Source organism: Trematomus bernacchii, unplaced genomic scaffold (genome assembly GCF_902827165.1).
Source record: "Trematomus bernacchii unplaced genomic scaffold, fTreBer1.1, whole genome shotgun sequence".
Classification (NCBI taxonomy): Eukaryota; Metazoa; Chordata; class Actinopteri; order Perciformes; family Nototheniidae; genus Trematomus; species Trematomus bernacchii.
This window is the reverse complement of record NW_022987689.1, coordinates 5,345,853-5,368,284: the sequence shown is the minus strand read 5'-3', so window position 1 is coordinate 5,368,284 and position 22,432 is coordinate 5,345,853. Positions and strand designations below refer to the sequence as shown.

General features: G+C 41.6%; 1 protein-coding gene across 2 annotated transcripts in view; it reads right to left on the bottom strand.

Annotated features, from left to right (window-relative positions):
- gpc1b (glypican 1b) overlaps positions 1–17,139 on the bottom strand; it is a 65,320-nt gene extending 48,181 nt beyond the window's left edge. The window contains exons 1-2 of one of the 2 annotated variants that reach the window (XM_034137311.1): positions 17,015–17,139; positions 16,351–16,883 (exon numbers count right to left, since the gene is read on the bottom strand). In XM_034137311.1, coding sequence (XP_033993202.1) covers positions 16,351–16,510 — 160 coding nt within the window. In that variant the 5' untranslated portion in view covers positions 16,511–16,883; positions 17,015–17,139. Of the gene's footprint in view, positions 1–16,350; positions 16,884–17,014 lie in introns of those variants that run through there. The other variant, XM_034137310.1, reaches the window with a different exon arrangement.
- Positions 17,140–22,432: the final 5,293 nt, after the last annotated feature.

Genomic DNA, 22,432 nt, shown 5'->3' with positions numbered 1-22,432 from the left:
AGTAATGTTGCATAAGGCACTCTGTTCCCGGGAGAGAAGGAGGCCTTGCTACAATTTGCAAAATGGGTGATGTGGGAGGTGGGAATAGCCTCTTCTTAGAACTGCTGCATTTCATTTAGCTACAGAAGAGCTGGTAGGCCGCCAGTTAGAATAACTTCCCATGCCGGTTGGAGGGAAGAGCAAGAGAGCAAAGTGCTTTTAGAAATGGTAACAACATGGTGGAAGTGGTGGGATGGGGTGGGATATTTCAGCTTGACAGTGAACACATCTCATCAGAAGGACTGAAGTGCTTTCCTATCACAATGGAGCAATGTTCTTGGAGGGTTGTCTGAGATACATTAAGCATCCATTCAAGTTATACTGGTACTTAAGAAAAATCATGACGACTATAACAGTCACCAAACTGTTATACATGCCAGATAGAATCCAAAATGGACGCAATTTCATTTACACTGCAATAGGTGTCGAATGTCAGACATATTTATCAGAGTTTAAAACACCATATCGTGTTTACAGTATACCACACAACAAAAATACTTAAAGTAACCCATATTGACTTAAATGTAATACTGCAAAACCGTCTCAGGAAGCAGCCAAAACATCCAAAGAATTATGCCTTCATATCAACATGTTTTCTGAAAAGCAATTTCATTGGTTGTATCAGGCCTGGAGTGTTTCAAGCATATGGTATGATCAGTGAGTGGACAGAATGGAAACCTGGGGGCCAACAAGTGCATGAGCGCGCGCGTGTGTGTGTGTGTGTGTGTGTGTGTGTGTGTGTGTGTGTGTGTGTGTGTGTGTGTGTGTGTGTGTGTGGTGTGTGTGTGTGTGTGTGTGTGTGTGTGTGTGTGTGTGTGTGTGTGTGTGTTCCACAGCATACTGTCCTGCTTTCCGAGGTCATATCACCCTTCAGCTGGGGCAGCAGTGTATACTTCCCAGCTTGCAGCAGATAGACAATGGCGAATGATTTAAGTTCCCATCACCTCAATGTCACAGCCCAGTCTGCCCGGGCCCCCTGCAGGTTCACATCTCTGCCTCACAGAGTGATTCACCTACACTGTGCTCCAGTGTCGGTCACATGTAATAATCTCCCTCTCATCCATCCAGCAGACAAGAAGAGTTTGATCTCAATTGGCTGCTAATAATTAAAAAGATAACAATCACGTCAGCTATAAGAAATTGTAGGGAGGGATGTGTTTGGACTTTTTGTGATTGATTTTAATTTAACGAGCATGCTTCGTTGGTGCACACTCGAATAAACATGCACACTCATACATTTATGTACTAGTTGAGTCAGAGCATTCAGCTCTGTGTCCAGGGCATAAACAACATCAATAACACAGGGTTACTGACGTCAACCAAAATCAACAGGGCCAGGGCCTGAGAAACAGACAGCCAGCCAATTTATATAACAATGTGAAAAAAAGAGGGGCTGTGCGATGAGCGCGACAGCTGTGCTTAATCACGGGAACTAAGCCAGGAGAGATGTGAAGGGACACAGAAGGCCTGAGAGAAGGTGAAAAAAAGCTGGATAGATGAAGAGAGCTTGAGGGAAAACTGTAAAATGGGATATAAGACTGGAGAAAGGCAGAAAAGTATCAACTCTCAAACTTATAACTCAGACACTGAGAGACTGATGGGAGTTAAAAGAAGACGAGGGCTGTTGCATTGAGAGTTCATCCCAGTGAGCGCAAAATTCTCTTGACAAAACACTGAAATATGAAACATCAAAGCCTTAACGCTACTCTTTCTGAGTCACCATATTGCAAAGAGGGATACATTTACCGGAACCATGGATGTTGTTCCCTTTCATGGACCTACTTTTTTACCTGAAAAACTAACTTTAATTTCCTTATCTCTTTTCAATAATCATAAGTTGTATGTATAACTAAAAGCTTTACAAAGATCATTACTTTTTGAAAAGGTAATACACACATTTCTGAACCACACCAGACCAGCTTTCCTTGGTTCAGTCCATTCTGTCCTCCAGACCATGGCCATTCATCAGCAGACATCACAAGACAAACGCGGGCCATTCATCCTGAGCCACACAGTCTCCTCTGCCCAAAGGATTTGTGATTCAATTTGACTGAGTGATGCCCCGGGCCCCACGGCTGGAACTGAGTCTACTGGGGGTTTGCTGGGAAAGCAGGGTGCAGGGAGCAAGGACACACAGGAGACAAATGGTGGAACAGAAAGCCCCAGTAGTGCTTAGGAGCTCGAGGAAGGGATTAAGGCCTAGGCTCCACGGGAACGAAAACGGGTTGAATCCGCATATTTCTCATGCGTATAGCCCTTTAAGCTCGACGACGCCGTAACGGAAACGTAGAAACAGACCCTGCAAACGACAACGGGTCCAAAGGTGGATAGATCTGGGAACGGAGCGCTCTGGGGGGTCCAACGGGGCTGTGTGGTCGCCTATACGGTCATCCGTTTCTGATAATGACGACGCAATAGCCCCGCCTCTCCCCGCCTCTGCTGCTCACCCCCGCAAAAGTACACTGCAGACTGAATTCAGATTATTTATCTTTATCTCGATATAGACATAAACGCGAGTGAAGTCTAATCTGACAGGACGGAGACACGCAGCTCCTGCCGCTGTGATGCAGCGGGAGCAAAACACACACTTCAAGTCAGATCATCACCCTTAGCTATTTTAATTACCTCTCAAACTACCTAAACTAGTTATAAATATGTTTATTTTTACTGTCGAGTCATCATTACTGGATCAGCTGCTGCATGAGACAGACACTGACGCTGTGAGAAGAGAGGAAAAAGAGACAGGCTCTGTGTATTTTATTATCATATATCATTATATCGTCGTTATTCATTTGTTTTAAAGCTCAATAAATAACAAAGAAGACCTTTGACCGGCACTTTTATAATTTTGTCCGGAAGATTTAAACTTTAGCACACGTTGACCGGCGAAAAACTCTGCCCGGATCCCTCGGCCCCCACCGTGGAGAATAAACAGAAGTGCAGCCATGACAACCATTCTTCTTCGCTGCTTTTGTGGAGGAAGTTGCTGCTTTTGTGGAGGAAGTTACAGCGCCACGTACAGGCTCGGCATATGTACTGCAGCTTTTCCAGCGGTTGGATGTAAACGGAGCCGTCTCGTGGAGCTTGACACAATCCGGTGTATATTGCGTGTGGGCCAGAGTTCCCGTTAGCCGGTAATTACCGGACAATGACCGGTAAAATATGCTGAAGTCCGGCAAATCTAAATCTCTCCGGTCAAAATGTCCGGTCAAAATAATTTTCCCTTAGCGCAATACCGCATCAGTTGCGCCACTTATGTGACAGACAAGAATAGTATGTGACAGACAAAAGAGTATGTGACAGACAAAAATTGTCAATTCTAATGTCTAACACTTAATGTGGAGAAAGAGATGTCCTGTATGGGTTGATTGTGCGTTGATCTGTTGGTAATGCCTCGGGGTTCCGGTGGGCATGTAAACAAATGCATAATGCTGCGCTATACTTTGTGGCCTCATCCGGTTGCATAGCGACGCTTATTGTTTAGGTGTCTTTTAACAAGCAGGTAGTCATATCATTAGCTAGAACTAGCTAGATCTGATCGATATGGACATAAATGCGAGTAAAGTCTAATCTGACAGGAGAGAGAGATCGGCTGCTGCTGACGAGTCGACACGCAGCTCTGCATGATCCCCTGCAGCGGCGAGCAGAGCAAAACACACTTCAGGTTAGAAAATCACACGTAGCTATTTTAATTACCTCTCAAACTACCTAAACTAGTTATAGATATGTTTAGTTTTACTGTCGGGTCACTCATTACTGGATCCGCGAGCTGCATGATACTGACGGGCTGTCAGGAGAAGGAGAGAGCGCTCCGTTTATTATTCCCGCGTTTTTGTAAATTACTGTACACTTTTGAATAATGTAGTTAATCTACTATAATTAGTTTGTTTAATGTCGAATCATATCAATTTGTTTTAAAGCTCAATAAATAACAAAGAAGACCTTTAACCGGCACTTATCTAATTTTGTCCGGAAGATTTCAACTTTAACGGACATGTTGACCGGCAAAAAAATATTCTAACGGGAACTCTGGTGTGGGCGGAAGGTTTTTTGCGGTTGCGTTTGCGTTACTCCGATGCGTTTTGCCGTATGCGTTCCCGTGGAGCCGGGGCCTAAGTCACATACTGTAAAAGTGCGTGACTGTTTATCAGAGGACACAAGCATGTCAGCAGATATTAACACAGTCATGCAAACATTGATGCAGGAGAAACAAGTGTTCAAAGGGGACAAAGTATGCTCATTATCAGGTACAAACTTGATTTTTTTGGGTTCCACTACAACATATTTACATGCTCTAATGTTAACAAAAAATATGATTGTTCTCATACTGTCCGTATGAAAACAACTGTATTCAACCTCTGTCTGAAAAGGTCCTTTTTAACACCTGTCTCTTAAAGCTGCCCATTTGAAAACCCAGTTTGCTCTGATTGGCTACGAGGTAAACTGGCAAAAGACAATTTCAATCCGTTTGTGAAGATTGGTGCCTGTTCTTAGCCCACTAAAAACTGGGTTACTGTCTTATGTCGCAGTTTGAGGGTTGGCAGGAACTCTGAATACCCAACTGTGTGAGCACAAGCCGTGAAAAAGTAAGTTTATGATGATATGTCCCTTTTAATGCATCGCTTGTTGTACAGGTCAAAATAGGTGAAATACAGATAAAGCGAGACACATGAAAACAAAGAACAATGGGATGAAACAGAAAGTGGATGAAAGTTACTATTACTTTATAAGCTTAACGCATCATCTCTGTCCGTCAGCAGGAAGGTAGCGAGAGCATGAAAGATTTAAAGAGAAGGCTTTTAGTTTAAACCAGAGCCTGGCCCAAAGACGCACACTGAGACATAGAAGAGAGACGAGCAATACCACACTATCTCTGACTGGGCTTACCGTGACAATCATTATACAGTTTATCACTAAAATCAGTGGATAAAAACTGTAACATTGAACAACAGACAGTTGTTTTATGCTACAAAACTGTGTTGAGTCAAGCACTCCAGTTGAAAGCCAGTGCTTGCTAGATGCTGCACTTACCTTTCTCAGACACATTTAAAAAATGTATAAGGGCTAAAGACAAGCACTGCCTTAAAACAATGGGATGACCATCCTGCAGTTCTGCTCTGTGTTGGGTTGAGTGAGCTGAGTGATCCTGAAGGCAACATTTGGTCTGAAATAAGTTGAGGTGGAGAAGGTTCACGATAAAAGCTTCCATGTTTCCTCACCATCTATTATAAAACTGACCTTGACCGAGGCACTTAGCATCCAACTGTTTAAATCCAATTCCTTTTAGTTATACTGTAGCAAAGGGGCTTTATTGGCATGACTGCTCAGTGAGCTTCCAGTATATGCATCCATTATGCACCAAACTATATGTACTACATGTCATCCTGCACAAGCCAGTAGGTCGTTGCTGTAAATAACATTTTCTTAGTCACCTTGTCCCGTGGAATTACAGTTAAATATAAAAGTGATTAAACACGTCTTATGAGCACACAGTCGTGCATTAGAGTATAACAGCAAGACACTCACACACTAAAACATTTTCACAGTCAAATACATGTACACACACTCAAACACACAGACTATACATAAACACATTATACGCATTAGAAACACACAAGGCAGCCAGCCATGCGCTAAGCCTGGGTTGACAGAGTTCATTTGGAAGATGTAAAATATTTATGAGAGAAGACTCTGCAGGGGAGGAAAAAGAGATGAAAATAGTGAGGGTGCAACGGGATAACAAATAAGGGAACAAATGAAACGATGAAGAGCGGGCACAACTGGAATGCCCTCTGTTACGGCTGAGCGGAAGAAATGCAAGCTAAATAAGTCATTGTCATTTCAAGTTCATTAGCTCACTGCGTGCCATCCCCTCCTGGGACAAAGGAGAGAAGGGGAAAGGTTTATTTGTAGAGTAGGACAATCCCTGAGCTCTCGTACAATGGAATACAAACTGATATGAATACGTTACTCATGGTAAACAGAAATAAAGAATGTGGAACAGCCATTGATAATAATGGTTCAAATGACAGTGTTTGTGGGGGACATGATGTTCGGACACACAGAGGTGATATCTATAGATGGTTTTAGGGGGTTTCTCTGAAAAAGTGAAACATAGGATAAGTGGAAGAGGCTTCTAATAGAGAGAGGAGAAAGGAAAATAAAATAGACTTAGGTAATAAAAACTAATCCTGTTACAGCAAATAGGATGACAATTGACAGTAATGACATATTCCCCCTGTAATTATGAGCATTTGACTGCGCCCCTCTTCTCATAAGGCCTTCACGTAATCCTCTGGTCATTCCCGTCCCTCCATCTTCAGAAAGTGAATCTACAGATCTAAATAGCCGACTGTGGTCAAGCCAAATAAGCAAACCACCATGAAGTACAGTACACAGGGCTTTCCTTAGCCACAAATGAAGTTAAGGAAATTATGTCACATAAAACCATAACTATCTAATTACAGAAAAATGTGCTTAGAAAGCAGAACATCTAATAAGAGATGAAAGTTGGAGTGGAATCAGAGAAATAAAGAAAGCTGCTTCACCACAAACTGGGAGTGGGAGATATAAAGAAGCTGCAATGCACAGAACAACCCATCTGGGTATTCTAGAAGAACTAATGTTATGGGGGACCAGGAATCTCTGCAGTTAAAGTCAATTATACAGTGGAGATCCCGAAAATGTACCGGATGGAGAGGGAGAGATGCTGCAGGATCACAGCGCACTAAAGCATGGAAAACTGTGCTAGCTAAGCCTCAAGGAAGCCAATAAAACAACATACAGATTTCACTGTAATTACATTTGAACTCGGAGCAAAGGAAGTGGGGGGACGGTTGAAGTGAGTGTGAGAAAACGGACTCCCACAGGAAGACTTTATAAGAAAACTAACAGGATTTAATATCATCTTTAAATCAGCTGCTTATAAAATCCACTTTTTAAGAAATGATTTATGTTATCAATGTTGCACTCGTGTGTAGCTGAATATACAATGAAGATATTCTCATATTTTTGGATTGTGTTCAAGAAACATATGGCTTTAATGCTTAGGCTATAAAATGCCTGGTAAAATTAGATCAGAAAAATATCCAGTCATAAAATCCCAGACAAGTACCAGAAACAAACAAGCAATGTTTTTTTGGAGAGCATCTGTAAGCATGCAGTAAATTTCACATGAAAAATAAATGAATTTACAACTTCCTCTGCAGGAGTAGATAGGGGAAGAATGCCTCAAAGGCAAAAACGACCAAGGGAGAGAGAAAGAAGGGAGAAAATAATTACGAAAATGGAAACTGTGTGAACAGTTTATCTCGATAAGAGAAAACCTTCAGGAAATGATGTACGCCAAGTAACAATAAAGCAAAATAACTATTGTGTGGAGCCATTTGCCTGGAGCAGCTATAAACAAAATCCTCCAAAATGACCAATTTAAAAAGCCAAAGAGGGAACAGTCAGACGGAGGCAGATGTGCGAGAGATGTGGCAACTGTTCTGTGGAGAAAGTGGCAACTGTTCTGAATCCCAAGTATAGAAACAAGCTCCTAGTTAGGAAGAGATTGCAGGGAATAATGTTGACACCTCAGGGAAATGAAGGTAAACAAAGAAGAGATTCACAAGTCTGGAGGCACAAAGAAACACACATGCTAACAAAACCTTGATAACTTGGAGTTCAGTTTTTGTTCAGCTTCTGCTGCATGTCAGCTATAGTGTTTTTAATAAAGAAAACCTATGTCTGGAAGAAAGGGCCACAGTTGAACAGAGCAGAACAGGAATGATTGCTTATCAAAGGGAAGTGTGCGGTTGAGGGATATGTGTACTACTGCGCCTGTCTCCTATCTTTATTAAATCTGTATTGTGTGTGCCAGGCATCTGAGCAGCGAGGTGCTGGACACATTTCAGGCATTCAACAGTTAGACGACTCCTCACTGATTTTATCATTTATTCCAATCTTTTTATATACTAGCCCAATCTCTTGTCTGTTCAATTCCTATTTCCTCCTTTTTTGTGTTTGAGAGATAAGAGCCTGAAGGCTGTCCCCATCAGAGAATATCCATCTATTTTGGAAATGATATTGGTTGGGTATCGAGAACTGGGCCAGAAACAGGGGAGGTGATCAAAAGTGTGTCTGGGCTTCACAAAATAGTGTTAAACCAGATATATATAGTTGCTGCACGGAGATAATTTCAAACAAGGACATGACAAAGTATATCCAAGTCAGAATGCCCCAGAAACAGCTGATACTAGCACATACAGTGAAAAGAAACAAATAAAAGAATTGTCAGTTATTTATTTACACGATTGATATCGATAAACTTCTTTGACATGTACTTAACAATTATTTGACAAGCAAAAATGAATGAATGAATTATCTTGAATAAGGGCAATTTAAAAAGAAAATGTGTTTGATTTTTGTCTGCCTAATATCATTGTAAATCAGATATATTTGGGTTTAGGTCTTTTGGACTTTTGGTCTTTTAATCTGATAAAACATGAATAGTTTGTGTGTTTTTAAATACTCTAGAGCCTGATTTTGTATTATAATTTTTTTGTCAGAATCAGTCAAATCTAAAGATTATCCAACCCCATATGTGGACGTCTATCCCTGTGTCCCTGCTGAATGTGTTGCCATAGTGCCATAGCCACAGGATTTCCCAACAAACACTCCGGTCCACAGCTGCAGACAGTGCGTATGTGTGTGTTGGCATAGGGTGTGTCACCCTGTAAAATTCGTACTGCGTTCCCTCGCTTAATATGGTATAGTGGCTGTCCCGGTCTGGGTCTGTACCATCTGTCAAGCAGCGGGACGAGAGTAAGAAGAGAGGTAGCTGGAGCAGAAGCGAAGCCACGCTGAGAGCTAAAGCCAGTTCCTTGTCACTTCAAATACCCACCTAGTCTACAGAAAGCACTGCTGCAGGGGACATGAGCCACAACATCTTGCCATGACACACGTGTGCATTTACATAACTGAAGAAAGGGAAAAATGGCAGCAAGTATGCGCACACACACTTGGAAGGCAAATGGAGAGTAAGTGCTTCAATAACATTCTCAGTGTGGCTTTAGAAGTCATGCGGAGTCCAGACACATCTGAGGCACACACACAAATTAATACTCTCTCTCATATGCTTATGGACACATTGGGCACTTGGGCACACATCTGCGTCGACACACACACACACACACACACACACACACACACACACACACACACACACACACACACACACACACACACACACACACACACACACACACACACACACACACACACACACACACACACACACACACACACAACAAGAGACACTGAAGGCGCTTGCTGTGACAAGGGAATAACTCTCCTTTTGACACAACCAATTCCTCTCAAGACAAAAGAGGAGTCATTCACTAACACACTGCAGCCATCAGAGGAACAACACACACACACACACACACACACACACACACACACGTGCAGACACAAGCCTGTTGCAATGACACTGAACCCCTGTGGTGACATAAAAAGACGGGCCTGGGCCTGTGTGTGTGTGTGTGTGTGTGTGTGTGTGTGTGTGTGTGTGTTGTGTGTGTGTGTGTGTGTGTGTGTGTGTGTGTGTGTGTGTGTGTGTGTGTGTGTGCCAATGGAGGGCTGTATGTGTGAACTCCTACTCTCACATTAGACAAGTGACAGGGAACAAAAGACAGTGTGAGAACAGAGAAAAGAGAGGATGGCAGCAGCTGAAGTGCATGCTGGTCATCGAAGAGGAAGCTGATACTGATTAGGTAGTGCATTATATTCTAAAAAGCAATCTCTGTTGGACATCAATTTCCTGCCTCTTACACTCTGAGGTAGACTGCTTTAGTTTTACTTCAATAGTTCATAGGAAATAGAAAAGGAAATAGTGAAGTGTTTGTCAGCTTATTGTACAAAAAGTAATAATTTGGTAAAAAATATTCTGACCCTAAATAGTGTGCCCAAAAAACATTTAGATTAGATAACTAATTCATAGACTGCTACATGTAGAATCTCTATACAAAGTAGTTTTCCGTCCTAGTTCACAGACTTTGCAGAGATCAGAGCAGCTAAACATGTTTGGACAGACTGTCCTCCAGATTTTCATGTTTCTAAACAGGCCCCGAGAATTAAGCGATTACATAAAGGTGGTGCAGCGCGGAAAACACACTGTTTAAAGAAACTATTTGCTTTAAATCATTTTTAACTCCATAGTTTCTCCTCTTTTTCTTTGTGTTGTATTTTCCTACATAGGTCGTCATTTGGGCGGAGCAGGGACTAGCAAAATCAAGCAGACCAGGGGCAGGCCAAGTCACAGTCAGCAGTCCATCGGCTCTCTCTCTTTCTACTGTATGGTGAACATCAAACACACTGTGGTTTGTTTCATGCTCCCTGCAGCCCATTATGGCTTAATGCTTCAAGAGGCTTCTTACTGACTTCAGCATTTTAACAACTCCAGCATATTCAGATGGTAGGCAAATACACGTACACAAAGAGACACGCACGCTAACAAACACACAATGAAACAGGCACAGAAAGGCGCCCAGATGCAGGGATTCATACCCTTTAAACTGCAGCAGAGTTATGTGCCTGCACACTGCGATACAGAAACAACTGTTGCTTCTGCTTTAATCTGCCTATAGAGGAAGAGCGACAAATACACAGGGCTTTATGCTGACATTAACCTTCAAATAAGCTTTGGCCCTCTTATCTCAGAGTCGGTTAATGAGTTCCATTCACAAGACGGCAATATGTAATTCAGCGTGAACAATTAGTTATCCACCATATGAAGAATAAGAACATCACATCAGTGGGGATATTAATAGGTTGGAGATAAGAATTCTGTCCAGAACTGCCATAGTGACAACGCTGTAAGCTTATCTCAACGCACACACAGTGTTTACTATTTACTGGGCTACTAAGTTTGATTTGTCCCTTTGTCTGTCTAGAGCCATTTCAAAAAGGAATCCATAACATTGCTGGCTTTATGTGTTTAGTCATTTATTGTGTCAGTGGAAATACAGTAGGTGTGCAATTAGGAAATGTTGTTTTGACTTTTTTGCTGAATATGCATTCAATCATCAACGCAGAATGGAAATGCCTTAACAACTGAATGTGTTTTGTGGGACAATTTGTAATTTCTTTCTGCAAACAAAAGCTGCTGTAAGGCTGACTGACTACAGAGGCAGAAAACTAACATCTTAGCTCAGTAACACTGTTAATGGAGCAATGCATTAATTGAGTGAGAACACTGTGAACCAATTTTTTGCTGTCCTAACGTACAATCCTAGACTATGCAGATTCATGGATTCATTGGATGCTTGTATACCAATGGGGGTAAATTAAAAAAAGTTGGGATGCACCGATCCAAATTGCTCAGTTGCAATATTGATAACTATACCTGGGGCTTGGGAATAGACAAAGTGTTGAAAGAACACTATGTATGCCTCATTATGGAAGTTACTGGGATAATTCGTTTATGTTTAAGGCAACACCAGGCTTGAATTAAACATTGCTTTCATAACTTTTGGTAAATTGGATGTAACAAACAAATACAGATATGAATTAACGAAACTATTGACTTTTAGTAAAATAATAAATCTTGCAGCGACAACTTTGTAAATAATAGTTCAAAATGTGTCAAACTCTGTGGCATGATGCTCATGAAGGTGCTTGTTTAACCCTTAGATGCATAAGTGGGTCTTTTTGGACCCGGTGAGGTGGTTTTCTTTAAGTATCTTTGTAATTAAAAAAATGTATCATTTCATATTCCAGCTATTCCTCAAAAAACATGTTTTGGATATCATGCCATTCACATTTTTAATTTACATTTTAAGAAATTGTAGTTTTTGTATTAGTACCCCAAGCTTCCATAAGTGGGTCAAAACTGACCCACATGCATTTTCTATGGAATCCTATGGGAAAACGTTTTTTTTCAAAATGTAAAAGACATTTCTAAAATTATAAATAGTGAAAAATTAAATATAAAATATTTCTAGTGTAAACCAAAATATAATACTAAATATTATACAAGAGATTTTTCTTAACCAAAATGACAAAAATTGCATAAAAACACATTATTCTAATACGGGTCCTTTTAGACCCACTTATGGAAGAGTGTAGGGTCCAGTCACTCGTGCATCTAAGGGTTAAGTTGACTGTGTTATATTTTCCAGACACTGAAAACACTGGCTTTCTAGCCCAAAAACATTTGTAGGAAATAATACATGAAGACAGAAAACATGTTTGTTGTTAGCTCCTTCAGCTATGCGGTCTATCGCCTTGTTGCTAATGCATGAAGTGGTATATTACGTGCATGTGAAAATCTGAAGTAAACATAAAATGAAATAGATAGTCCACATTGGCACCAATACCAGATCACAATATCAGTTTTAGATTGGTGCATCCCTGATAAAAAAATTAATTAATGTGATGTCTTTCATATTAGCTGTTTTGTTGTTTGGTTTTGCAGCGTCTCCCTGTCCAGCACTATTTTATTCAGGCAGTGGGCTCCTCCATTTAACCCCTGGCTGGTAAGGGTTGTAGGGGGCAGCAAACACACATAGCAGCCATTATCTTACCATTACACAGTCAAAGAGGTGAGAGAGTTGCCTGGGGAGATTTCCTACGCTGTGTGTGAAAACTCATGCTCTGTTTTAGCTACAACGCTGCCATTATACATTTCAAGGAAAATTCACAGTCAAGCTACTGAGTTCAAAACATTCCCATACTTTTTCGCTGTTGGCTACCATGCTGATCAGCCCATATTCCAGCCACAAGCCAGTCTTTAGTCAGCAAACCGTTCCTAGCGAGCCTGGTGAGCAGCGATCCCAGTGTATCATTAGCCAAACACTGGTTAGAGATGACACTTAAGAGCACTGAGCAACTCACTATCAGCCTGTAGCAACCAGCAATCAACAACAACACAAACACAGCCTGGGAAAAGCCGATGCCATACCAAAATGTTACCAGCCTTTCTGCAGATGTCTCATGCAGCTTGTCTTTTTGTAAAAGGCTTATATGTCATTGGACATCTAACACTCATTGGCTGCCAGCTGCTTTCAAAGAGTGCCTGGCGCCTCTCTCCTCGAGAGCCGATGAGAGAGAGAGAAACAGAGGGATGAAGAATGTCATCCCCTGAAAGACAAAAAGATAAGTCATCACGACTGTAATGATGGGGTGGGACAGGGAGGGGGCAGTGCAGGGAGGAGACAGATGAGCCTCGTAAAAATCAATCATCCATTTTTTTGGTAAATACCAACAAAAATATGTTTCCAATACTGATCACATTGGGGAGAGTTAAACTTATCACACTTATTATGATTAGTTTCGAACCATCACTTTTCATTTCTGCTCAATGGATACTGTTCCTATGGTCCAGTAAACACAGATTTAACACAATAACAAACAGCTCACCCTTAACTCAATAGCTTTCTTCCGCATGGCTTTACTCTAGGGCAAATTACTTAAGAACAGGGGACCATCCACGTTGTTATATGAGGCGCATCCGTGTGAAAACAATATCTAGGAATCTTCTTTCACCGCTGACTGAGCATAATCAAACAAGGACTGTGAGGTGGGGGGTGTTGGGAGCAGTTCTCTCCTCTTTCATCAAGGCTACTCATTCCAACAGTGGTATAACAGTTAAAAAGTATATTTTTATAACACAAACTGTTAAGATTTAATTAAAAAAGCTAGCTTTAACTTTTCAAAAGGTCATAACTTGTTGAGATGTGTTTGCATACGTTTTCGTGTTGATATAACATATTTTGGTCATCTAAAAATGTAATAAAATGTTCAATTCAGAAGAATATTCTCAACTTTGTGTGCCAAGGAAATGTACCTCGTAAAAAAAATGTCGAGCAGCATTGACAAGGATTTTAATGTGCTGCCACAGGACTTGATTTTTAGAGTTAGGCTGCAGTCGTCCCTCATTGTCCTCCCAGACTGAATGGAGGAGATGTTCTCAGCATGTGACCTTGAGTCAGGCACCGCCAATACATTAAGTTGATCAAGCCCTGGTGTCACAGCAGGAAATATCCTTCTTCAAATGTCAGGGATCACAAAAAACGTTCATGTGGCTCATGATGAGAAGGCATAAATTAAATCTTTCATATTTTACTGAGGTGTTTAATATGTCAGACTGGAGCCGATGAGTGGTTATTTATGCTCGAGAGCCAAGAGACAGGGACAAAGGGAGAAATATTGTCAAAGCCAAATCTGTATTTCCCTCTATCTCTCTTTCTGTCTAACATTTATCCACCTATACATCTCTCTTATTCTCTCTCATGTCTCTATCTCTCCCCGGCACTCAGTCTCTGTCTCACTCCTTTATTTTCACTCTTACTAGGAATGCATTGACCCCAGACTTAAGTAAGCTCCACATCATTGATTGAAACAAGAAGAATAGGTGGTGTCATGACAAGACAGATGTTATCTTGAAAGCATTATGGATTACAGACATTTGGAAGAAAAGGGTTTCAAAGGGACCGGTGCTGGCGTTAATTCTGCCAAATGATTTATTCAGTATGGTCAATCAATTAAATTAGAAGTGTCCAGTTACTACTTGGCCCTCACTACCTTATGATGTATGGCGTGATGACATGAGCTAACAGCTTCATCACATTACCGCCCCACCCTCAAATCCTATAATCTCCTATTCTACAAGTGCAATCACCAGGCATGATCTACTGTATATCCTTTCATCAGATATCATCTTCCTCATAAGCACACACTTGATTCTCCATGTATGCATCTCAGTGTCAGCTCTAGAAACCTGCGTGATAAACACCTACAATCTATAGGGTGAAAAGCATTGACATGCTATTTCGGTCACGACACAATGCTCCTGCAAACGTGCTGTGCTGTGTGATATGCTTTCAGAAAATAGAGCAGTTTCTACTTTAGGATCATCCTGAGAGTGTGACCTTTAGGTGATTACTGCAGAAAGTCACTCTTCTGTGCTATACGGCCTGTGCAAACATTTCGGTCTTCACAGAGGAGAGGAGTTTATCTACTGTCAGTAGTGTAGCAATCTGTGGAAAATGAATTGGACAAAATAGAGAAGGTGACTGACGCAGTCTAAAGGGGCTTTCCGAGGAAGGGTATGTTATCAGATTGAGAGGGCCTGTGGCTGGGTTACAGTAAGAATCATTGCACACATTAACACTCATTTCTTGCTGCTAAAAGGCTATAGATAACTTCAAATATTAGTGTTGTACTTTATAGTCATTACTTTCTTCACAGTCACTGTTTTGACAGTTTTAGGACAATGGAATTAAAGTATGCAAGTTCAAAATAGATTTTCTTCCCTTTAAATCTGTGCACAGGAAAGTGGTTGTGTAAGCACACAGTCACAGTCTTGAGTCTTGTCCATGCATGTACGATAACGATACTGTAACCATAGAACCTGAAATTTCAGTAAAGTGTGTGTGTGTGTGTTCATGTGTGTAAAAGCGTTGCACTGAATTCCAGAGGAGGCACACATGTAATCATCTGAACTGCAGAGGGGCTTGTGACTGTCTGCCCATGAATGACACAGTGAGCACCATCATATTTGCATGGTTACAGCACATGGTCAAGTGACTGGCAATTCATAGAATTCAACGCACAGAGACCAGGCGTCTTCAGGAGTAGCAGATTAGTGTACAGTATGGAAACTGAGAAATGAGAACTGAAAGACAGTCTCTGGTTCTGCATCTGTGTTTCTCAAAATGTCAAGTGTGAGTGAATTTGAGGGACTTTTACATATTTCTGATGACATTTGAGTACTGTCTTAATGTCTTTTCAAAGCAGTGTTTCATCCTGAGAAATAGCCAAGAGCTAGAGCTCATCTGCTTCAACATGTGACTTGAAAAGTGTGTGCCAAAAGGTATTAAAGGTAAAAAGATAGAACCTGGGTTTGCGCACTCTTACAACAAAACACTTAATTGTTAGCTTGTGATAAACAAGGCACATTTGTAGGTTACAATTTCCTGCAGTGATTTTTAAAAACACTATTGTATGCAACCTTTATCATTCATTTTCAGAATTATAAATGTTTACAGGGTAGGTCTGATGAACACTTATACAACAAATACTGATACTGCAGGTGCGACTTTGGCCCCAAAATAGACTAACATTCCTAGGGGGACTTGCGGAGGGATTATGGTTCTCAGTGGCAATGAGTTCATAGCAACTGTATGGGGCTTCACAGTGTAGTGAACATGTAATGGCAAAATGTTGCGTTGTTAATCGACAGGGATATGATCCTGAAAGTGTGTTTGGGGTAAATAAAACATTTATTCCACATCCACAGTATGAGTGCGCACAGAGGGAGCTTACCTGATATTTCAGACTGAGGGACCCCATCCAGAGTGAATCCTTTCCCGCTATAAAACTGCCTGATATCCGAACAACTCCGGGCTTTGCTGGTCCCTTTGTCCCCATAGGCTGGTGCCGTTAGAGAGCACACCGCCAGTGCCGCTATGATGAAGGAATCCATCCCAGCCGACTGCTGTGTGTGGACTTAGTCAAGTGCAAATCCGAAGCGACTGTGTTGAGTCCTAAACGGAGCAGGGGACTCGCAGTAGGAAGCCGCGTGTCACACAAGGCTACTGATTGCTGCTGTGCGTAAAATATCCTCCACCTTCCTTTCTAAATCCCTCCTGGTCTTATAGTGCGTCTGTACGGCACAGGAGCGACTCTTCACCGCGCAGAGGTCCCGTCTCCACACACTCCTGGGGGGGGGGGGGGGGGGGGAGCAATGTGGACAGGACAGCAGCTTAGTTATTTTCCCCAAAACAATTCTCCAGCTGTGCCCAGGAAGAGTTCAGATCTCCTGTGTTGTATATCCACTGTTTGTTTTGTTAGCTCACCTAGAGAGGGAGAAGCAAGAGATGAAATAATTAGGTTACGCGTTTACAGCTGAAATAATTTAGGTCGTGGCAGAAAATAGCAGTGTTTTGCGCTGACGCTGTGCAGCCGGGTTCTGTCGCCACACGCCTACCGACTATATGACGGCCCGCAGGGATCTGAGAGTGAGGAGGTGCGCACTGGCAGTTACCGCAGATCGTTCCCGGCTCAGGGTATTCTCAACGATGCTATGCCAGCGCTGCCACTGTGTGGAATAAGGAGGAGGCGAGAGAGAGAGAGAGGGAGAGAGAGAGGGGGAGAGAGAGGGAGAGAGAGGGAGAGAGAGGGAGGTAGAAAAAGTGAATGTGATAGTGCACCAGGTTTCGCGTTCCTCCCTCATTTCATTCTGTCTCATCTAAATATTAGTATTATTACATTTTGGAAAAAGCATCCGTCATTCCCACTTAGTATCAGTCTAAGTGTAATGTGTGTGTGTGTGGTGTTTATGTATTGTATTTATAACGTGGTCTTGTTCTCATTGGAAGAATGTGCTCTCTGTGTCCTTTCAGCTTGATCTCCACCAGCCAGGTGTCACAGGTGAACCGTGGGCGCGCCCTCGACCCCAGGCACCAACCCCCCCATAGCAGGCCAACATGCTTTCCTCTCCTCCACTCCGCACTGCCTGCACACATGTGCCATCACTCCTCAAGGTGTAATTAGACAAGTCACTACTCGCCCGGTGCAAGGGGGTTTACCTGACACCTGCTGAATGCCTTCATTATCTGAGCTTCTGTTCGTATACTGTGAAATATGCTCACCTTTATATGTTCACAAGCATGTCTTCCACTTTTTTATTCTGTTACCAACCTACAGTGTCTTGCTGATTTTCCTGTAGGGTGTTGCCCTATTTGGCTTTGTTTGGGGAAAGGCTTTTCTATCTTTCAAAAGGAAATGCTTTGCTTATAAAGCAGGCTGCATTTATACTTTGAATGTTTCAGTTTATTCATTACTTCTTATAGGATCAGCAACTCCCGGTTCTGGATCCAGTAAGCCAGCGCCTTTTCATGGCCTATGGCAGCAATATGTCCCTGACTAATATTTGTGTATCCTTTTTTTGTATGTGAGTGGAAAAAGTTCAGAGTTCAGTTAGGGACTCTCTTCCCATGAGTCAACAGTTGAGTTTAAAAGGTTTTATGTTGTAATGATTGCACGAGTGAGTGCAATGTTCATCCTATAATGCATGAGCACCAATAGTCATTTAGATGACAAGTGTAACATATTTTCTTGAGACATTAAAAACCCCAAAACAGACCCTTTGGGCAGATCTTACATCCTGGATAATAGTTGTGTTATGTTGTGTTAAGCAATAAAGAGACATCCAGTTCTCTCGCCTAAAAGGCTCTTTTTAGTCATCTCACTGTGTGAAATTGAATCAGACACTGTTTGATGGTGTAACTCCTGAGGGAGATGCTTTTTAAGGATTGTTTGTGAAAGAAGATGCCACCGCACATTATTGCAGTGACACATAGAAAAACTCCAGTGCAGCCTGAAATAACCAAGCCGTCACACGACAGATAGACAAACAAAAGTAAGAAGCAATGACAGAAAGGAGAAAAGACAGGAGGAGTGAGCCACATGGCAAGAACAATAATTTCCTGCCTCGCAATCATTCTTTTTATGAAGGCAGACATTGTTTATGAATACATTAGGAAATGTTGCACTATAATTAGTCTGTTCCTTATGACTGGATAAGCCCAAACAAAGCGGCAGCATCTCACATATCACTATCTGACAAATGGCTACTCGATTCCCGTCATTACACTCTGAAATGAGTAGGCATGAATTGTAACTTCGTCCGGCTGGGTCAAGTGTCTCACTTATTTGCATCCTGCACATTTGTGATTGGGCAAATATGGCACTACTCTGTCGCAGTAACTCTGCTAAAGTTTAAAATGGTGTAATTATGCCTCACAGCAGACAGAAACCACTTGCTTCACTTTTCCTGTTGCTGTGGGGGAACACCGGCAGAGTTGGACACATGTGGCCAGAGGTTAATAAGCCTATAGTGGCCTCAAAGTGTGTGTGTGTGTGTGTGTGTGTGTGTGTGATCTGTTGGTATTATATACTGTTTGTGTATTTATGACCTTGATGTGTATGTGTGTCTGTGCACCCTGTTCTGTGTGTGTGTGTAATGTGAGTTTATGTGTCTGACTGTGTCACACATGTGGCCATAGGTCGGCAGTGCTTTTGGAGAAACTGATTGGCCCTCCACTGTCTGGTGCGGAGATCATGTAATTAACGCTCTGTAAAGCCACAGAACAGCCATGTTTTCTTCAGGCTGCCTCCCATTGAAGTTTTATTGGCTTTGACCATGAAAGGATTTCTAATGAGGAGCAGGATGCTGGGGGAAGTTAGGGAGACGGGAGAGAGAGAAAAAGGGGAGGCAGAATAGTAGCAAAGAGAGAGGGGGTGAGAGACCGTACAAACTGACAGTTTAGTGTACAAATGCAGCAATCATGTGGCAAGCTTTTTCATGGCGTTATGATGTTTTCTAGTGATAATGGCACTGCTCCGCTACAGAAATACTACAGATGTTTTACAACTTGTGCAAAAACACTCACCCCCTGAGCTCCTATGTAGGCAGATTGGGAAAAATAGATTGGTTGGGAATAATAGATTGGTTAGAAAACATGCCATTCCCTCTAACTGTTCTACAAGCATTACAACTAATCTTTAAGTACACACTTACGATTTGTATTTTTAATATGTAATCAGCAGAACAGGATAAGCTCAGTTAACTCTTTTCGAACTTAATAGCAAGTAGCTAATCTACTCTCTTCATATATTTAGTAGTAGTGTCAATTAAATTAGCCAAGCATAGCTTTATCTAAAACACTGCTCTCAGGAATGCTCTTTCTGCTCCAACTTGGTCACTGCAGTAGGGAAATATTTGTATACAGAAACATAGTAAGAGCTTTAGGCACCAGGAAGTTCAGGACTAACGGCAACATTTAAATGTAAATTCTGCTTACAGTATGGGTTGCTTACTCCTTAACCTTCATACTGCCTCACTTACAGTACAGTACAGTACACTTATTTAACCTACAAAAGAAAAACCATTGAGCACAATAATTATGATGCTTATGTGCTTTGAAGGCATTAGAAGTTGTACATACGTTGTAACTTTTATCAGCAGTATAGTCTTAAGAATTCTACAAATGAAAATATTCACGACACAAACTCAGCAGGATTTCAGGATTTTAATGTAGCAATGGCCGAGAAATTGCTGATTGCACCAATTCACTTCTGTCATTCCAGAGACTTTCAGTGTATATCCACTTATTTCATATTCTGTGCATTAAGAATACTCTGTACAATCTAGATGTTGGCAATATAGTTGCACCTTTGTTCTCAGGTCAGTTTTACATTTTGTTTGGGAAGGATTGCAAAATGAGATGCTAACAAGCCTTTATGATCTCACACTATCAAATACTGTATAGGGAAGAACAGAAAATGGCATTGAACAGCACAAGTAGTCTTGCCCATGAGTACATTTCTACTTATGAAGACATTAATGTAAAAAAAAAGCAGAGTACATCCATATCTTGTACAAGATATGCGCAAACACACCCAGTGATGCAGTGAGGGAGCAGCAGGTTGGCCGGTACACGGCCCACTGCCGGGCCTCAGCAGGGTTTCTATGTAAATATCAGAGTGCTGTTTCAACAGATGTAATCAGCCCTTAGAGGGAGATCATTGTGTCCTCTCTTTCAAACCAGCCTCATCCTGGGCTCTAACAGATAGCATCGATTCTGCCTTTTCTCTGGGTTTTTATGTGAACCATTAGCCTGAGTTCAGCACAATGACCGAACCCTAGAGTGTTTACACATTACTCTCCGGGTTCATCTACTCCCTTTCTGCTTTCCCGTTGATTGTCTCTTCTCTTTAGTCGTCTTGTTTCTATTTTCTCTCTTTGCTTTTCTGCCTCTTGTTTCTTCCTCTTGGGTTAATGAGGAGATATGACCATGCTTTTATTACCTGTTTAAACACAGCCAGTTGCTTTATTGCCAGCCTTCTCTTCTTGCCTGTTTGCCATTTTGCAATGTTACATCTTCCATTGATCACATTTACTCAGCATCTGTCTGTGCAAACACAGCCTCCACAAACAGTAGATCTGCATATCTCCACACACAGAGCCCTCCACAGTTGCCAGAGACGGATGAAAGAAAAAGGCGATATTTTTGATAGTATGTGCAAAGGATAGACAGACACTATTGTTGAGAAAAATGAGAAATGGTGAAGGAAACTATAGGAGGAGGAGGTGGGTGTGAGCCTATGAGGCAAGATAAGGAGGGAGAGAATATGATGATGGATGACATGGGGAGAAAGACAGAGAAGTGAGTTGGGGAAAGGAAACAAGGAGGGATTGTATGTTCAGAGTAGAAGCGATCCTTAAATTCTTGGGGTACTTGCAGGCAGGCGCTGGCGTTGATGAGAAATGCCCCCTGCAGTGTGTTGCGTTGTGCTTTTGTATGTCTCTGTGGGCATCCTGGCACTTTTTCTGTGGAGTAGTCTGCGTACATTCCAACCTTCTGCAAGCATGGACAGATGAAGAGAAAAATCTACGGTACATTTTACAATATATTATGAAATCCAATACAAAAACATTCCTCCAAATTGACCATGGAATGGAGCGGGGTGGAGTGCATTACATTTAATAGAGACTTCACTTAAATCTGAACAATGGCCACTGAATGCAGTGGTTTAATATGTATTTGTTTACAGTAGTCTATGGAGCCACTGATATCTAGGACTGCGCTGAATCAAACACTGACCTTTACTCTATCTCTTTTTGTCTTATATAGTAGTAGTGGCATCTCATTCCTGCACCAACTTCATCCAATTAATCTGTTCATTTGCCTGCATGATGTTCATGTATAACTATGTCATCACCTCTTTATATCATTATGCCTTAGAGCATAAATATAACAACTCTACTCATCTGTTTCTTGCCATAAAAACTCATGGCAAAACTGAAAGACTCAGATGGCTTCTTATGATAAGCTAGCTTTAATAGCTATACCAACATAATCATCAAAATCATCATGTTCCACGTCCTTTGCTTTAAAAATAATAAGGCGGGTGGATAATATTTTCCTGAGAGCCACCTTGGCATTGACCTTGATGTTATAAGTTAAAACACTGGAACTGACCAAAACTCTTTTTGTGTTTTGATGCATGCAAATGATCCAGAGTCAACTAACCTCAACTCTCTTCGGGTTCGATGTGCTGCTATGCAGGGGCGGTTCTAATGATTTAACGATTTTCTTGGCTGACGGAATAGGCGGAACTAACGTTATTTGTCATTCTAGTCGGACCCATTAGAGCGTAAAAACTGTAACTATAAGTATCTGAAATAAATATATACCAATAACTGTATTGCATTGTTTTCTTATGCGCAATTACTTCATACTGTCTTTGTCTTTTTCGTCCTGCATTTATTGTGCCCCTCTCAGAAAATAACTGGCCCCAGCCTGGCCCCCCCAGTCAAATTGGTCTAGAGCCGCCACTG